Raw genomic sequence first — 17,005 nt, 5'->3', positions numbered from 1 at the left:
AATGTCAAGGGGTGACAGTTAGATTCTCTCTTGTTATATATGGTAATTGCCTGGTACTTGTGTGGCGCAAAAGTTACTTGCCGTTAGTCAGCCCAGGCCTGAATATTGTCCAGGGCTTGTTGCATTTGGACATGGACCGCTTCAGTATCTGAGGAGTCGCAAATGGTGCTGAACATTGTACAATCATCAGCGAACATCCCCACTTCTGCCTTTATGATGGAAGGAAGGTTGTTGATGAAACAGCTAAATGTGGTTGGGCCTAGAACACTACCCTCAGGAACTCCTGCAGCAATGTCCTGGAAGTGAAATGATTGACTTCCAGCAACCACAACCATCTTTCTTTGTGCTCGGTATGAATCCAACCAGCGGAGAGTTTTCCCCATGATTTCCATTGACCCCAGTTTTGCTCAGGCTCCTTGATACCACACTCTCAAATTTTGCCTTGATGTCAAGAGCATTCACTGTCGCCTCACCTCTGGAGTTCAGCTCTTTTGTCCATGTTTGAACTAAGACTGTAATGAGGTCAGGAGCTGAGTGGCCTTGGCAGAACCCAGACTAAGCACCAGTGAGTAGGTTATTGTTCAGCAAGTGCTGCTTGATAGCACGGTTGATGACCCCTTCCATCACTTTACTGATGATCAAGAATCGACTGATGGGGTGGTAATTGGCCAGGTTGCATTTGTCCTGCATTTGTAACAGTAACAGGGATAATTTGGACAATAGCAGTTTCACCAGAATTATTTGAAGACACTGGAGTCACGGTCAGTTGCTGAGAATTCTGGATCTGTACATTTGAAAAGTTTTTGCCAGTTTATTTGCCAAGATGATGTCAAACTTGGTGCCCTGATGATCACCTGAGTTAGATTCTGCAATGTTGATAACTTTCTGCAAGGCCTGTTGCTGGATGGTTTGTACAGCCTTGTACTACAGCACCTTGGATGGTTTGAACAGCATGATGTGGAATTGCCTGAATGATTTGCTGTTGTGTTGGAAATGACAGCTGTTGCCCAATGGCCAGCTGCACTTTCTGAATCTTCCCTGATTTTGCAAGTTTTGTAAGCCATTGGATTAGTGATGTTTGTACCTTCTGCTTCAGAGATGTGTACAAAAAAGGTCAACTCTGCATTTTTTGAGCTGCATGTGTTACTCAGGACCGACTGAGCAGCACCTGAGGAATTAACCGGGAAATGTTGCGCGAGAGCCCTGGGTGGTGGTGTTAATGCATATCCTTCGGCCTCCTGGAAGCAGCAGGAGGAGGAGGTGGAGATTCAGACGTGTTGTTCAAAGAGGCACTAGATACAGATGTTGAAACAATCTGACTCCCATCTGAAGGCTGGACAAACTGAATGGATCCTCCTCCATACTGGCTGATATGCTGTTTATGGGCTCAACCAAAGTCACACTACTGCCTATGTTAATAAGGCAAAATGGCAACCATCTGAGCCTGAGCGCCAGACATATTAACTCCTTGTAGCTGCAGTGGGGTGGACACAGCCCTCCTTGATCTGGATGGGGACTGGTGGATCTGATTTACTTGGGCCTGCTCAAAAAGTATCCATGTTTCTGAATAATAGATTTCCAGACTGGAGAAGTTACAGTGTATAACCAATAGCAAAACTTTAAACTGTAGACTACTGAGCATATACACTCTTGAGCGTAATGATGTTATTATGTGTGTTAAGATATCAGTGTTTGGTGGCTCCATGTCTCTAAGTATACTCTGAAAAATCACAACACAAAGAAAACACTTACAAAGGATTGGTGGAAAAAAATCTTCGGACAACTTTGTATTTTCCAATAATTGACATTGTGATATGATAACACCAGTAGTGTTACTCATCATTAATATCTGTGACATACGTTTATATAGTAGTCAGTATGCTACTGTTCTAGGAAATCAAAAGCCAAGGAATTATAGTTCTTGCATGATACATCTGTCAGGGGTTTCCATTCGTCACTCTGTTTTCCTGCTTGCAAGAACATTTGACACTGAAAACTAAATGTTGTTGACTTGAAAGTCGACTCACTTAATTGTGGAGTAGCACAACCCGGGGTGTGATTCAAAAATATAATGCAAATATAATGAAGTTGATAAATTTTTACACCTCACTTTTGTGCTTCATGAAATCAGGTGACATGGCTGCACCATAAACATGATCCAGCATTCTCTGCTTAAAGGGACCTGCTGCATACTTTCTTGGACATTTCTATGGAGAATTTGGAATGCATAGGCTTCTGAATACCTCTGGCGTCACCCCTTAACAATGGTACTGTTAGTTTACTGATCAAAACCTGCTTTATCTTTCTTTCCTGTGAAGTAGACGATTCAATATTGCTAAAATTTGTGGAGCATGGAATCTGTTTCTTTTGCTCTTCCTTTTGCTGTTTCCTTTTTGATGGCTGATCATCTGGGTCTTCACAGGTGAAGACAGTACGAAGAACAATGGAGAGAGTACGTTCATATTACTGTGTAATCATGGCAGAACATTCTCTTTAGTCTGAATGTGGTGATATTGGTCATAGAAGTAGGGGTGAATAATAAGCTCTGGCATGGTGGGCGGGAGCTACATCTGGAAGTGGGCAGCCTTCCAACTTTTGGGCCCGCCATCCTAATATGTCAAATAAGCCAACTGGGACCGGAGGGTGGGTTGAGGCCTAAAGGCAGTGAGGATTCCGCCCAATCAGTCCTTGGAGGGCAGGATGTCTGATATCAGAGGTTGTTGGCCACGATCCAGGACGAGGTCACGGGCAGTTATTCAGAGGGTCACCTGACATGTGGCAGACTCAGGTGACCCACCAAATGTGTTCAATCAGCACAGTTCCTCAGCATTTTTGATCTGGAGATACTTGCAGGCCTTTAAGGTGCATCTGTTTAAGCTTTCTCTGAAATATCCATTGTTTGCCAGTGTTCACAGGTGGAATTCAACTTGTTAATGTTCAAGTTTTCCTAATCTTAGCATAGAGGAGTTGTCTAGTTATTGCATGTTTCCCTCCAGAGATGTGCAAGGCAAGTGAGTGAGGATCTGTGTCCAGCTGATGGGAGCTACTAATAACAGCTGGCGGGAAGTAGAGGCCTCCACCAGTAAGACGTATAGCCTGGGAGGGGGTCAGCAACATTGGGCTAGTGTGGCGCACTTAGACGCAATGCCAGTAGATGCACAATGACCTGAGGACAGCCAGTGCGAGTAAGTCCTCAGTTTGTGTATTCTTGTGCCAAGAAGCTACAGGGTAGTGTTGAAAATGCTGGAGGCATGTGAGGTTGTTTGGAGGTCCAAGGCAGCATGATGCAGTAGGTGTTAGGGCCAGTGTCTGTGTGCACTTATCGCTTTGATCCAGGTGGAGGGTGCTGGGTTGGGAGCATGTGCAGATGAGGAAGGTAGATAGCATCTTGGCTGCCAAGCATTGTACCAATCTTGCACGGGTGGGATGACATGAAATAACCTAACAGTGTTAGTTACACTATGTTACACTAATTTTCAGCAAAAGTGTGCCCACAATGCCCAGAAGAGAGGCCAAACTAGAGAGGGTGTGCCTGACCTGGTGATACTGACGCCACTCGAGGATGAGGTTCAACTCCCCCAGATTGATTGGAAGGCATTGGTCTGGTGAGATTGCAAATGGCTGAAACCGGGAGAAAGGGGGATAGGGCAAGTAGGAGGTGGATTGATGTTTGGCAGAATTGAATGAAAGGCATAAATCTCGGCCTGGTGCTAAACCCAGGGCAGCTTCATAGTCAAAAGCTTTGGGCGTTGCTGTGCGTGTATACAGTGTTTGCTTTGTGTCATATCTCGTAGTGCACATGACTGTAAAGTTGCCAAGCATTGCACAGCATTGGAAAGGTTCTTGAGGACTACTAATGCCCTTTCTTCTGTCTCTCTGGCGCAGGTGAAGTCTCTTCTGCTGACCTGAATGTCATTGCTGAGCTATCATTCCCCTCCGAGGATGAGGAAGAACCCTCAGAGAGAGGAAACACTGTCGCATCTTCTCTCTGGCCCAAGCATCAGTGTACATACTGATACCCTAGCATGGATTAGCACATTGGGACAAGAGCATGCACTATCTGGTGAGGCCACTTCACATTTGCACGTGCAGCTGCCAGAGACTAAGGTGGAGCAGGGCTCGGGCAATTGCCTGTGAGGCAGCAGATGCTGGATGTCAAGTGCAAGGTCCTTGGAGATTTGGCAGATATACTGGGGGGGTTGTGTGCTCTGGCCTGGACTGTGGAGATGGCGATCCTGGCCATGCACACTGCGATCACTCACTCTTTGGAGTGTCAAGCTACTACCATGGACAGACTGGCGACTGTCCTGGAGGGGCAAATAGAGCATATTGCAGATGCAGTTGTGGGTATGCACTCTGACCTACGCACCATTGCCCTGGTTCTGAGTTCCATAGCCAGGGCGACAGGGGTGCTGGGAGCATGGGCATCGAGCCAGCTCCTGGGACCTCACGGGAAGGCAGGGAGGACCAAAGAGACCTAGAGGTGGAGGATGAGCAGCAGTTGACACCATCTAGAGACACCTCTCAGGGCACATCTGATAGTGGCAGCATCTCCTCCGTCCATCCACTATTGACACAGTCCTGGTCCAGTGCATCGGCGACAGAAACTCCTCCTGCCACTCAGCCCACCATGTTAGAAGATTAAGGCCTCAGCTAGACAGAAGGACTCCTACTAAAGTCATCTAGAATAAGAGAAGTAGCAGATCAGCAGCCTCTCTCCAGGGCAGCTGTAAATGAGCTGGGAGCACTGTGCCAGAGCACTAGGAAATGCTTTAGGAAAGCTCCACAGTAGTCACTAAGTGGGTCACATGGGTGCATTTCTTATGATTGTTAATGTAATGTCTCAATTATTAAGTAAATAAACCCTGATCTCATTGTCCCTCATGCAGAGATTATTTTAATATGTTACTGCTGTTGAACTTCTATCGGGAGATAGACATTAGCTTTAATTATTTGAGGCAGGGCAGGATGCATCGAGTGTCGGACAGGGTAAGTGTGTTGACAGGACGATGACGTGAGTCTCTCATTCCACGTGGAATAAGGTTTGGACATATGCTGTGCACACATCTCTGAGGCTGGGACTTTGTAAACTGTTGAAGCCTCTGCCTTGTCAAGGCATTCATGGTGCTATGGCCATCAATAAGATCACATCTAGGGCTTTCCACCTTAACATCATTCCTTCACCTCATCCTCAGGCCTCTATCTGCCCCTCTCTTCCTCAAGGGCATCCCCTGTCTAAAAAGTGAGGTTATGGAGGTCGCAGCACACCGAGACCTTGAGGGATACGTCTGATGGAGCATACTGCAATGCCCCTCGAGATCTGTCAGGACATCTGAACCTCATTTTCAATAGCCCAGAATTCTTTTCGATGATGTCCCTGGTGCTTCCATGGCTGTCATTGTAGCTCCTCTCCGTGTCTGTTTTGGGTGCCCTCACTGCAGTCATGAGTCATCTCATCAATGGGTAACTCTTGTCACCCAGAAGCTATCCATTCAGGGCATTAGGGCCACTGAACAGGCCTGGCACCTCTGAATTACACAGAACAAAGGAGATGTGGCTGCTGCCAGGTAACGGTGCATGCCTGCATTATCCGTCGATGATGATCATAGAGCACCTGGATGTTCAATGAGTGGAAGCCCTTCCTGTTAACGAAGATGCAGGGCTGTCCAGCTGGAGCCTTTATGTCAATGTGCGTTCAGTCATTGGTTCCCTGTAATTGCTACAACCCCCTGGCTCTTTCCAGTTGACTGTGGCTGTCCATTTTGAAAGAGATGTAATTTCCTGCCCTTCTGAACATAACATCAGTGAAGACCTTGATACAATGGTGTGCAGCAGGCTGTGTTATGCCACTGAGGTCTCCACATACTGCCTGAAAGGAACTCGTGGAGAAGTTGAGCATATCATTGACATTGACAGCTACAGGCATGGGGTGACCCCCAACACAGTTGGATGAAATCTCCCCTGCCAGCATGTGCAAAGGGATGTGATCATGGCTCTTAGTCAGAGCCTCCTCTTGCATTGTGTCTCAGACGTCTGCAGATGGCTCAGCCTCTGACTATATACATGAGTGGTTGAATAAGTCTTTCTGCACCTCCGTTGGGGATTCATGATGTCTTCATCATCCCCTGGGTCTGGCGCAGCTCTGTCACCAGTGCATCCTGGATCTCCCTATGTGCCCTTTTTCCTCTCACTCTCTTCCTCCTCTCATTCTCATTGGAGGTTATGTCTCCCAGAGACCACAATTCCCATGTTTGGCCGAGATTGAAGGCTAAGGTGATGGTCTGCAGGAGGAATAAGGCCTCTAAATAAAGTCAGTTTGAAATAAAAACTCTGCTATTTGCATGAAGCACTTCCCAAGCAGTCAAAGAACTCTGTGAACTGCTAAGCCGAAGCTTGGGGCTCAGCCGAACCCTTTAAACCCACCCTAACAAGCTGCCCAAGAAAACGGGCAACCCACCTGGCGTGAAACGCACTCTGCAAGCGGTTTATTGCTCACACCATGTTTCATTACAGTTAATTGCTTCATTATTGATATTAAATACCCCATAAGTATCCCATTTAATTGAATAATGTGGATAGGCTCCTGATTTTTCACCCTAGCCGCCAACCATATTATCCAGAACTGGTGTGATGACGTCGGGAATTTGACCCGCTGTCATCAGCCCAATAATACGTTGGCATGGGCGCATAACACTCCCGTTTTTGGAGCGTATTATTCAGCCTGTAGTGTAGTAGGTACATAAGTATATTTGGTGGGAAGCAGAGCCCCACTTAAATGGGAACCTAGTCTTAAATGGGCCTTTTGGACAGAGGTCATTGACTTTGTTGACAATTTGTTGCAGGCCTGTTAGCATGTAGTGGTGTTAATTTGCTTTTTTTTTCTTTATTCTTTCATGGGATGTGGGCGTCACTGGCAAAGCCAGCATTTGTTGCCCAATCTCAATCTCTGGTGAGAGACTGTCCACCAATATCCATTACAAACCCACCGACTCCCACAGCTACCTCGACTACAGCTCCTCACACCCCGCTTCCTGTAAGGACTCCATCCCATTCTCTCAGTTCCTTCGCCTCCATTGCATCTATTCCGATGATGCAACCTTCAAAAACAGTTCCTCTGACATGTTCTCCTTCCTTAACCGAGGTTTTCCACCCACGGTCGTTGACAGGGCCCTCAACCGTGTCCGGCCCATCTCCCGCGCATCTGCCCTCACGCCTTCTCCTCCCTTCCAGAAACATGATAGGGTCCCCCTTGTCCTCACTTATCACCCCACCAGCCTCCGCATTCAAAGGATCATCCTCCGCCATTTCCGCCAATTCCAGCATGATGCCACCACCAAACACATCTTCCCTTCACCCCCCCTATCGGCATTCCGTAGGGATCGCTCCCTCCGGGACACCCTGGTCCACTCCTCCATCACCCCCTACTCCTCAACCCCCTCCTATGGCACCACCCCATGCCCACGCAAAAGATGCAACACCTGCCCCTTCACTTCCTCTCTCCTCACCGTCCAAGGGCCCAAACACTCCTTTCAAGTGAAGCAGCATTTTACTTGCATTTCCCCCAACTTAGTCTGCTGCATTTGTTGCTCCCAATGTGGTCTCCTCTACATTGGAGAGACCAAACGTAAACTGGGCGACCGCTTTGCAGAACATCTGCGGTCTGTCCGCAAGAAGGACCCAAACCTCCATGTCGCTTGCCATTTTAACACTCCACCCTGCTCTCTTGCCCCCATGTCTGTCCTTGGCTTGCTGCATTGTTCCAGTGAAGCCCAACACAAACTGGAGGAACAACACCTCATCTTCCGACTAGGCACTTTACAGCCTTCTGGACTGAATATTGAATTCAACAACTTTAGGTCTTGAGCTCCCTCCCCCATCCCCACCCCCTTTATGTTTCCCCCTTCCTTTTTTTTCCAATAAATTATATAGATTTTTCTTTTCCCACCTATTTCCATTATTTTTAATATTTTAAAATCTTTTATGCTCTCCCCACCCCCACTAGAGCTATACCTTGAGTGCCCTACCATCCATTCTTAATTAGCACATTCGTTTAGATAATATCACCAACTTTAACACCTATGTGTTCTTTTGTATTATTGTTGTTGACATCTTTTGATGATCTGCTTCTATCACTGCTTGTTTGTCCCTACAACCACCCCCCCCCCTCCACTTCTCTCTCTCTCTCTCTCTCTCTCTCTCTCTCTCCCCCCATCCCCCCACACACACACACACCTTAAACCAGCTTATATTTCAACTCTTTCTTGGACTCGAACTCAAGTTCTGTCGAAGGGTCATGAGGACTCGAAACATCAACTCTTTTCTTCTCCGCCGATGCTGCCAGACCTGCTGAGTTTTTCCAGGTAATTCTGTTTTTGATTTGTTGCCCATCCCTAATTGCCCTTGAACTGAGTGGCTTGATGGGCCATCTCAGAGGGAAATTAAGAGTCAACCACATTGCTGTGAGATCATTAATGAATCAGATGGGCTTATGCAACAATCAATGATAGTCTCATGGTCACCACTACTGACACTAGCTTTATATTCCAGATTTATTGATTGAATTCAAATTTCACCAGCTGCCATGGACAGATTTGAGCCCATGTCCCCAGACCACTGGTCTGGGCCTCTGGATTACTGGTCCAGCAATATTACCACTACACCACTATCTTCACCACTACGCCACTGTCTTCACCATGGCTGAAATTTCAAAATTCTATGAATTGAACTTCCCTCGTGCACAGCCTGCAACATAGTAGCTCTAGAATTGCAACTTTTGCAACTAATTTAATGTCAGTGATATATATCCTGGTTAAGTAGTGTTTAGTCATGGAAAGGTGTGAAACAGAGATTATCATGCTTAAATCAGGATTGACTGTATTCACAATATTAATACCAACATGGTAATAGATTAGTTCCAATGGAAAGTAGAAGGTATTTCACGTGGAAGAATGTTAGCTGTAGTAAACTTGAAAACCGAAGCAATAGTAGACAATCACATCACATCTTCACCCTAAGCTTGAGAGAACATCCGCTAGCACCTCAGTACAAGGTATTTTCTCCTATTTCCAATGGCCTCTCTGAATTAGTTTACCAATATGTATCAAATTGTGGGTTGGTGTTCACAAGGGTTGAACTTGTTTTGTATAAAACTTTGAGCCAAGAAAAAGAAGAATTTTACTGAAAGTCCTTGCTGGCCTTGAAGCAAAGTCTCTAAGGTGACAGGAAAATGTATAATGCAATACATCATGTAGTTTTATTTGCAAGAGCAGGAAGAATAGTTGCCCAGAGTAAAGAAAAGAGATGAAAAAAAGCTCTAAATTAATTATTCCATTTCTTTCATCAATTGTGTGAAACAACAAATACACAAAGTTAAACTGCAAAATTGAAACATGAAAACTTGCTGTGTTTATATTACTTAGTGCATATTTTTAAAAATTATACAGTTGTGGATAATGGGAATAAAAGTAGACCATTTAGTCCCTGGAGTTTGTTCCACCATTCAATTAAATCATGGTTCATCTAATTCTCATTTACCTGCCTTTGATCTATATCCCTCAGTACTGGATCTAACAAAAATCTGTCAGTCTCAATTTTGAAAATTTCATTTGATCCATCATTCATAGCCTTTTGGGGAAGATCTTCCATATTTCCACTACCTTTTTATGTGAAAAGTGCTTCCTGATTTTAGTCCTAAATGGCTTATCTCTCTTTTTTAAGATAATCCCCCTTGTTCTGGATTTCAAGGAGCAGCAAAGGAAATAGCTTCTCTGTCGTTACCCTATCAATTTTTTAATATAATTTTAAATACATCGATCAAGGAATCACCCCTCAACCTTTTAACCTCAAGGGAATGCAAGCCTTGTTTATGCCATCTGTATCAACCCTGGTATCATTTTGGTGAATCAGCACTGCATCCCCTCCAAGGCCATTATAGTCTTCCTGAGGTGCAGTGTGTAAAACTGAGTGCACTGCACTGTTTCAGTGGGGGTCTGAATACAGCTCTGTATAATTAAAGTGTAACTTTCGTCTGATTAAATTCTAGCTGCCATTAGATAAAGGCCAATATTCCATTAGCCTTTTTGATTATTTTTTTCAACATGAGGACTAGCTTTTAATGATTATGTGCATTTGCATCACTTCCCCCACTGCTCCAGATCTATCACCATTAAGGAAACATTTTGTCTTACTTGGATTCAAAGTTGATGCCCTGACACTCTGCATGTTGAAGTACAGCACTTACAGCACTTTCAATTTATAAGATGCCTTCTGGAAGTTCACCTAGACAACAGCTGTAAAAATTCCCCTTTCCAATATGCCAATAATCTCTTCTAAATATTCAACTAAATAGTGACACATGGCCTACCCTTCACAAATTCATGCTGAGTTCTTTGATCAACTCATACTTGTACAAGTGTTTAGTTACTCTGGGCTGAATTTGCGGAGGCAGGCGGGCACTGAAAATACCAGAGCTGGTTTGTCGGTTTCCCAATACCATTCCTGGTGCTAGCCATATTTATCAGGGAGGGAGAGCGGCAAAGTGATCCCACCAAATCCCTGATTAAAGCCAATTAAGGTGGTTGAACTAATTAAGTTCATTAATGGGAGGTTTATTGTGATTTTCGCAAGTTCATATAGACTGCACACAGTGTCTGGGGCAGACCAGGCGAAGGGTGCACAGTGGGGAGTTAGTCATGGCTGCCCCAGGAAATTACCTCAGCTGCAGAAAAGAGTGAATGGCACAGATGGGACCATTGACAAACAAGTGCCCATGGTGCACCGCAGGTGGCAGGGATCGTGGGCAGTAAGCGATTGGGCAGGGCAGGGGCTTGTTGCCCTCCTGCCAAATGGGGCTTTATGAGCAGAGGTCAGAACTGTTAAGGGCAATTAACAGGCTGCAGCTTGAAATGGGGGCATAGCTCTCAGATTTTGGGCCCAGTGGTGAGAAGGGATACGAACAGTGTGAAGGGCACAGAGGGCGCAAAATTCTTGAACTGCATTCAAGGGAACTTTTTTAGCCAGCAGGTAACTAGCCCAATGAGAGGAGGCACAATTCTAGATTTAGCTTAGGAAATGAAGCTGGGCAAGTGGATAAAGTAGTAGTAGGGTCCCATTTTGGAGATGGTGACCATCATATAGTTAGATTTAGCATTATTAGGGAAAAGGACAAAGATGGAACAGGAGTAAAAGTTCTAAACTGGGGGAAGACAAATTTTATAAAGCTGAGAGGTGAACTGACAAGAGTGGACTGGATACAGCAATTAAAAGAAAAAACTGTACCAAATCAGTGCGAAGCATTCAAAGGCAAAATTCTAAGGGCACACTGTAGGCGTTCCCCACAAAGAAAAAGGGTGGTACTGCCAAATCTAGAGCCCCTTGGTCATCCAGATGCATACAGGCGAAGATAAAGCAGAAAAAGAAAGCTTATGACAGTCACAAAAGACTTAATACTGCAGAAAGCCTAGAGGAACATAGAAAGTAAAAGGGTGAAGTAAAAATTGAAATTAGGAAAGCAAAGAGAGGATATGAAAAAAATATTGGTATTATTGGAATAATATTGGAATTTTGTGTACGGTTCTGGTCACCACATTACAAGAAGGACATAATTGCTATGGAGACAGTGCCGAGGAGATTTACATGAATGTTGCCAGGGCTTGGAAATTGCAGCTATGAGGAGAGATTGGATAGGCTAGGGTCGTTTTTCTTACAACAGAGGAGGCTAAGAGGTGTCCTAATTGAGGTGTATAAAATTGAGGGGCCTAGATAGGGGAGACAAGAAAGACTTGTTTCCCCTAGCCGAGGGGTCAGTTACCAGGGGGCATAGATTTAAGGTGATTGGTAGAAGGATTAGAGCGACATGAGGAAAAACTTCTTCGCCCAGAGGGTGATGGTCGTCTGGAATTCACTGCCTAAGTTGTGGTTGAAATGCTCAACTCATTTAAAAGCGATCTGAATCTGTATCTGGAATGCTGTAACCTGCAAGGCAATGGAACAGGTGCTGGAAAGTGGGATTAAAATGAGTGGCTAGTTAATTTTTTCTCTTTTTGGCTGCCGCAGACACGATTGGCTGAATGGCCTCTTGCTGCACAGTAACTTTTCTATGGTTTCGTCGGTTCAAAGAGGGTCGCTTCCTCTGCAAGAAGGGCAGACCCCTGGGCACCAGCAGGGCAAATGATAGGGATGAAGGGCAGGAAGGACATAGAGGCCATATGCTCAGCATAGGATCTACTAGTGAGGATTGAGCTACCTGGCATTGACTGAAAATGGGAGCCAAAGGAGACTGTGACTCTCCAGACAGATGGTCACAGGCATCTCATCCCTTGTCGCCGAAGACTTGACACCTTACAGTACCAGTCACCATGCCCTGCCAGTAGCTACCACAGTCACTGTGGTGTTAAACCTCTTTGCTTCTGGCTCCTTCCAAGGATCAGCCATGGTGCTTTGAGGCAACTCACTAACCCCAGCACATCACTGCATCTTGTAGGTTACTGATGTGCTATTAGCCAGGTTTGGACAGTACATTCAGTTCATGACAGACACAGCCTTGCTGGCACAGAGGGCAATAGATTTTGCTGCTATTGCTGGATTTCATCAATTGCATTCAATTGCATCTTGGGGGCCATCAAGACACAGAGTGATTCCCCAGTGACATTCATCAACAGGAAGGGCTTTACTCCTTCAACGTTCCGCTGGTCTGTGACCACAGCAGGAGCTTCATGCATGTGTGCGCTTGCCTTCCTGGCAGTTGCCATGCCTACTTCACCTGCCACCAATCCAGACTGCCACTGCTCTTCACCCCATTCCCCACAACTACCTCCCCACCCCCCAATCTTCATTGATGGATCCCAGGGGATAAGGGGTATCCCTGGAAGAGAAGGCTACTCTCCTCTGCAAGTGCCCTAGACAGAGACACAGAGGCATTACAACCAAAGCTATCCCTTCACTGGGAGAAACTTCGAATTGGCCAGCAGGCTTCTGATGTGTTTCTGGTGCCTGGATCGGTCAGGTGGTCCCCTGCAATACACTATCAAGGGTCTCGCTCATGATGGAAGAGGAGGAAGGTGCGGAACACCGAGATGCTCCAGCTGCACAGGGAGAAGACCGGGTATGGCGCAAGGCACAAAGATTTTGTCAGGATGCCATGAATGTCAGGTATCATCTTATTCAGGAACATTTCAACTCAGGCTGTCTGACGCAGGATGAAGGTCATGGTACGGAACTCACCCTGAGATGCATGTGCGAACACGGCTATTGAAGCATATCTGCCCAGAGGCTTTGCCATCACCATTGAAGTACCTTGATCTCCTTCATCACTTATACCTCTTGTCCCGCCATCAAATAAAAAGAACCTCACATATTTGCCTTCAAGTATCTTTACTTACATGGTGCTCAGAAAGGAAATCAGTGCACACTTAAAGCAAGAAGACAACCCACTGATCCAGTCGGTGCTCCATGCAACATGGTGGCCTCCAAGCTTGGCACTGCTAGGTGGTGTTTCTCCTGTAGCTTCAGAGAAGGTGGAGGTATCCTGCTCACCTATCTTGGCTTGCTACTGAGATGCATGTGATGATCATCCTCGTTGTGGAGGTGCGTGTGGGGGCAACTCCGGAGGCTTCTGCACCTTTTTTTCTTTATTCTTTCATGAGATGTGGGCATTGCGGGCAAAGCCTGCATTTCTTGCCCATCCCTAATTGCCCGTGAACTGATTGTGTTGCTAGGCCATTGCAGAGAACAGTTAAGAGTCAGCCACACTGCTGTGGGTCTGGAGTCACGTGTAGGCCAGATCGGGCAAGGGTGGCAGATTTCCTTTCCTGATGGGCATTAGTGAACCAGATGGGTTTGTAAAACAATTGATTACAGTTTCATGGTTGCCATCACTGAGACTAGCTTCACATTCCAGATTTATTAATTGAATTTAAATTCTGCCAGCTGCCATGGTGGGATTTGCACCCATTTCCCCAGCACGTTTGACTGGGCTTCTGGATTACCGTTCTAGCGACACTACCACTATGCCACTGTCTCCCCCAATAACTTGCATGATGGCAGGGGCCGACTTTGTCACTGGGCCTTGCTGCACTGATGCTCCCACTGTCAGAGGAACCAAGGAGGCTGAAGATGATGAAGGCATCCCACGAGGGGTGACATTCTCAGACCTTGGTGGTCGCTCCAGATGGCTAGAGGGGACATGGGCTGGGGTGCAATTGGCACCTCTTCCAAACATCTCTGCACCACCAGTGCCATTGACCAGTCCAGGCTACTTAGGCTGGCATCCTGTGGACGTCAATATGCATTTCCTGCATGGACCTCGAGTGCTGTCACACATGACCATCCTTGAGGTTGGCCACTGTCTCCGTGGAGGAGCTCATGTGTTCAAAGCCCTGAGCCACTGGGGTGCACCTGGGCTGTATAAACTCCTCCATCCTCTGCTTGTGACCTCACAGTTCCTCAGGGAGCTCTGATATGTGAGAGTGCATCTGCTGCTGGTCTTAGTAGAGTCTCATTTCCAGTGACTTCTGAGACCATTCATCTGTGTTCAGCCAAGTATGGCTGTGTCTCTCCTCTCCTTTTGAGAGTAACTGACCACAGCTGCCTTTGCATGCACACAAGGGCCATGCCATCCTATCTAGAAGCAAGCGAAGACCCATCGAGGTGAGAGTATCTGTGTGGGTGGATGGTGCGCTTGTAAGTTCTGAATGTACTTCTTCGGTTCCTTGCTGGCGGTCATAGGCTGCTGTTGGAGAGGGAGAAAATTTCCTCACGGGGGACATCTGCAACTGTAGGAGACACGAGATCATGAGAGCTAGCCTTGGAGGGCAGGTGCCTCTGCAGAGCTGAAACACAATGTTCATCATTCTGTTGGTCAGGGTAGAGTGCAATGCACCCCCATCTGACCACATTTTCCCTCTGGACACTCATGGTAGAGATAATTACAATCTGCCAGGACCAACCTCTTCCTGATCCATGATCCAGGTTAACTCTAACATTCATTGCTGTGATGAACTGCAAGTGGGGTATGCATTCATCTGTTTTGGCCCTCTCTCGGGCATTATGTACCCATTTATCCTGCGAGAACCAAAGAGAGGACAGTAAGGCACTGTTCTGCTTTTTGGCCATGGCAGCAGCTTCAATTCATTGGAGGATGCATGTGTCAGTAGTGACAGGTTCTCAGCATTACTATGGCTCTGAGCCAATTCTGAGGGGTCAGTGAGTGCCCTGGATGCATACCCATCCCATGTTGAGGAGCAGCACGTGCCCTGAGGCTCCTCAGCTGGTGTGTCTGTTGGAGGATGAATACCCAGAGGCTTATCCTGAGGATTGGAGGTAGCATTCACATTGCCAGAGCTTATGAGGTCATTGAACTTTTTCCTGGATATAGGTTCTTCTCATGACGTCTCTGCTGCTGACAGTGGTAGTGGTTTCTATCGAGGCCTGCATGGTCTGATGGGTGGATAACTCCTCTCATGTTCCAGGAATACAACCTTTCTCCTTTACCTCACTGCCTCCAGCATCATCTCCAGGTCAGTGTCCAAAAACCAAGACAGTTCTTGGTTCCATTCCTCCAGATCTTCTGAGATATTGTGGAAATGGAAAATGCAGCTCACAGTTCACTGAGTCTTCAGTGTCTATTTTCAGCACCCAGACAGCAGCCACAGTTGCTATCCCCTCAGCCACTAATTGGTCACCAAACTCGTCTTTATAGCAATTAAGCAGTGGCCCCAGTGAATCCTGGGGTTCATTTCTGATTCCCAGAGGACAACTTCAGGATACAGAAACTGTCCCAACTTCCGTTTCTGGCCCCCAGCGTGAAAATCCAGCTCTCTGTCTCAGATGATAGGTTCTCATAACTTTCATATATCTAATGCTAAACTCATGAATCTGTAGGTACCTGGTTTCTCCCTCCCCTTGCTTCTTAAATAATTTAATTGCTTTGGCGATATTCCATTCCAAAGGCACTATTCCTGAATCGAGAGAGTTCTGGAAAATTATAACTAGTACATTAAACAATTTCCTCATCTATATCTTTTAGCTCTTGATTAGAGACCATCAGACCTCGGGCATTTGTCTACTTAAGTCCCATTATCTTCATTTTTAAAAAAATTGTCATAACTCCACTAAGTTTTTCCCTTTTGCATATTTTTGGGTTTTGTTACACTAATGGTATTTTGTTCTCTTCTTCCACTGTTAAACAGATGTAAAGTATTTATTTGGTAGTGTTGGATATATGAAATTACTTTTGCTCTGTATGACCTTCCCAATTTGCACTGCTAATGCAATGGAAGGTTAGACAGGAAGATTAGACTGTGCTATTGGGGGGGCGAGGGGAAAGGGGTAGCAGCTGTGAGGGACCCCATGCTCAATGAAAATGAACCTGAAGACTCTGTAGAGTCTGAACACTGTTCTAAGGCTGGGAAACATTTTGGTGTGCTTTCCTTTTTGATTTCCAGGCATAAAAACATGCATTTGCTTTTGACAGGGCCCATCAGGAAATTTTTAATTACCCCACGCACAGCTGGGATCCTCGGGAGTAGGGATGGTATTCTCTATGGTCATATCACTGTGTGTCATTATTATAGAAAAGAAACAGCAGCACAGGGTGGAGTTAAGAATAGTTAATCGTTTAAGGGTAATGTAGCTCACCAAACATTACCTTTCTATGGCACAACATCCTTCAGCCAGTCAAAGGGGGAATCTGTGTGACATTATCTAGGGTACAGTTTGAACATGCATTTGTTAATCCACTGACACATTTTATTGGAGCGAGGGCCAATTTATTACCTTTGGAATTACAGCATTGCAGCATGAGGTAAGGTCATTCAATTTTATGTAGCTATTGGCTCCCCTGAGATTCAGGGTACAATTGGTGGCACCCACATTTATTTGATGTTCTTCAACTATGTCAATAGGAACGGCTTTCACTCTCTCAAAATGCATATTGCATGTGACAACAATCAGATATCATATGTCAGTGCTTGAGCTGCAAAAACTTGCCATGATGCCTTCATCCTTC

At 45.8% G+C, this 17,005-nt stretch overlaps 1 protein-coding gene across 1 annotated transcript in view; it reads left to right on the top strand.

Annotated features, from left to right (window-relative positions):
- The first annotated feature begins 14,282 nt into the window (after positions 1-14,282).
- The window catches only part of agbl4 (AGBL carboxypeptidase 4), a 1,082,368-nt gene continuing 1,079,645 nt past the window's right edge, over positions 14,283-17,005 (top strand). The window contains exons 1-2 of the mRNA XM_041207821.1: positions 14,283-14,333; positions 15,196-15,218. Coding sequence (XP_041063755.1) covers positions 14,283-14,333; positions 15,196-15,218 — 74 coding nt within the window. The remainder of the gene's footprint in view (positions 14,334-15,195; positions 15,219-17,005) is intronic.

The sequence above is a fragment of the Carcharodon carcharias genome, chromosome 16, assembly GCF_017639515.1.
Source record: "Carcharodon carcharias isolate sCarCar2 chromosome 16, sCarCar2.pri, whole genome shotgun sequence".
In the NCBI taxonomy this organism is placed as follows: Eukaryota; Metazoa; Chordata; class Chondrichthyes; order Lamniformes; family Lamnidae; genus Carcharodon; species Carcharodon carcharias.
This window is presented reverse-complemented; position numbering and strand designations above follow the sequence as displayed.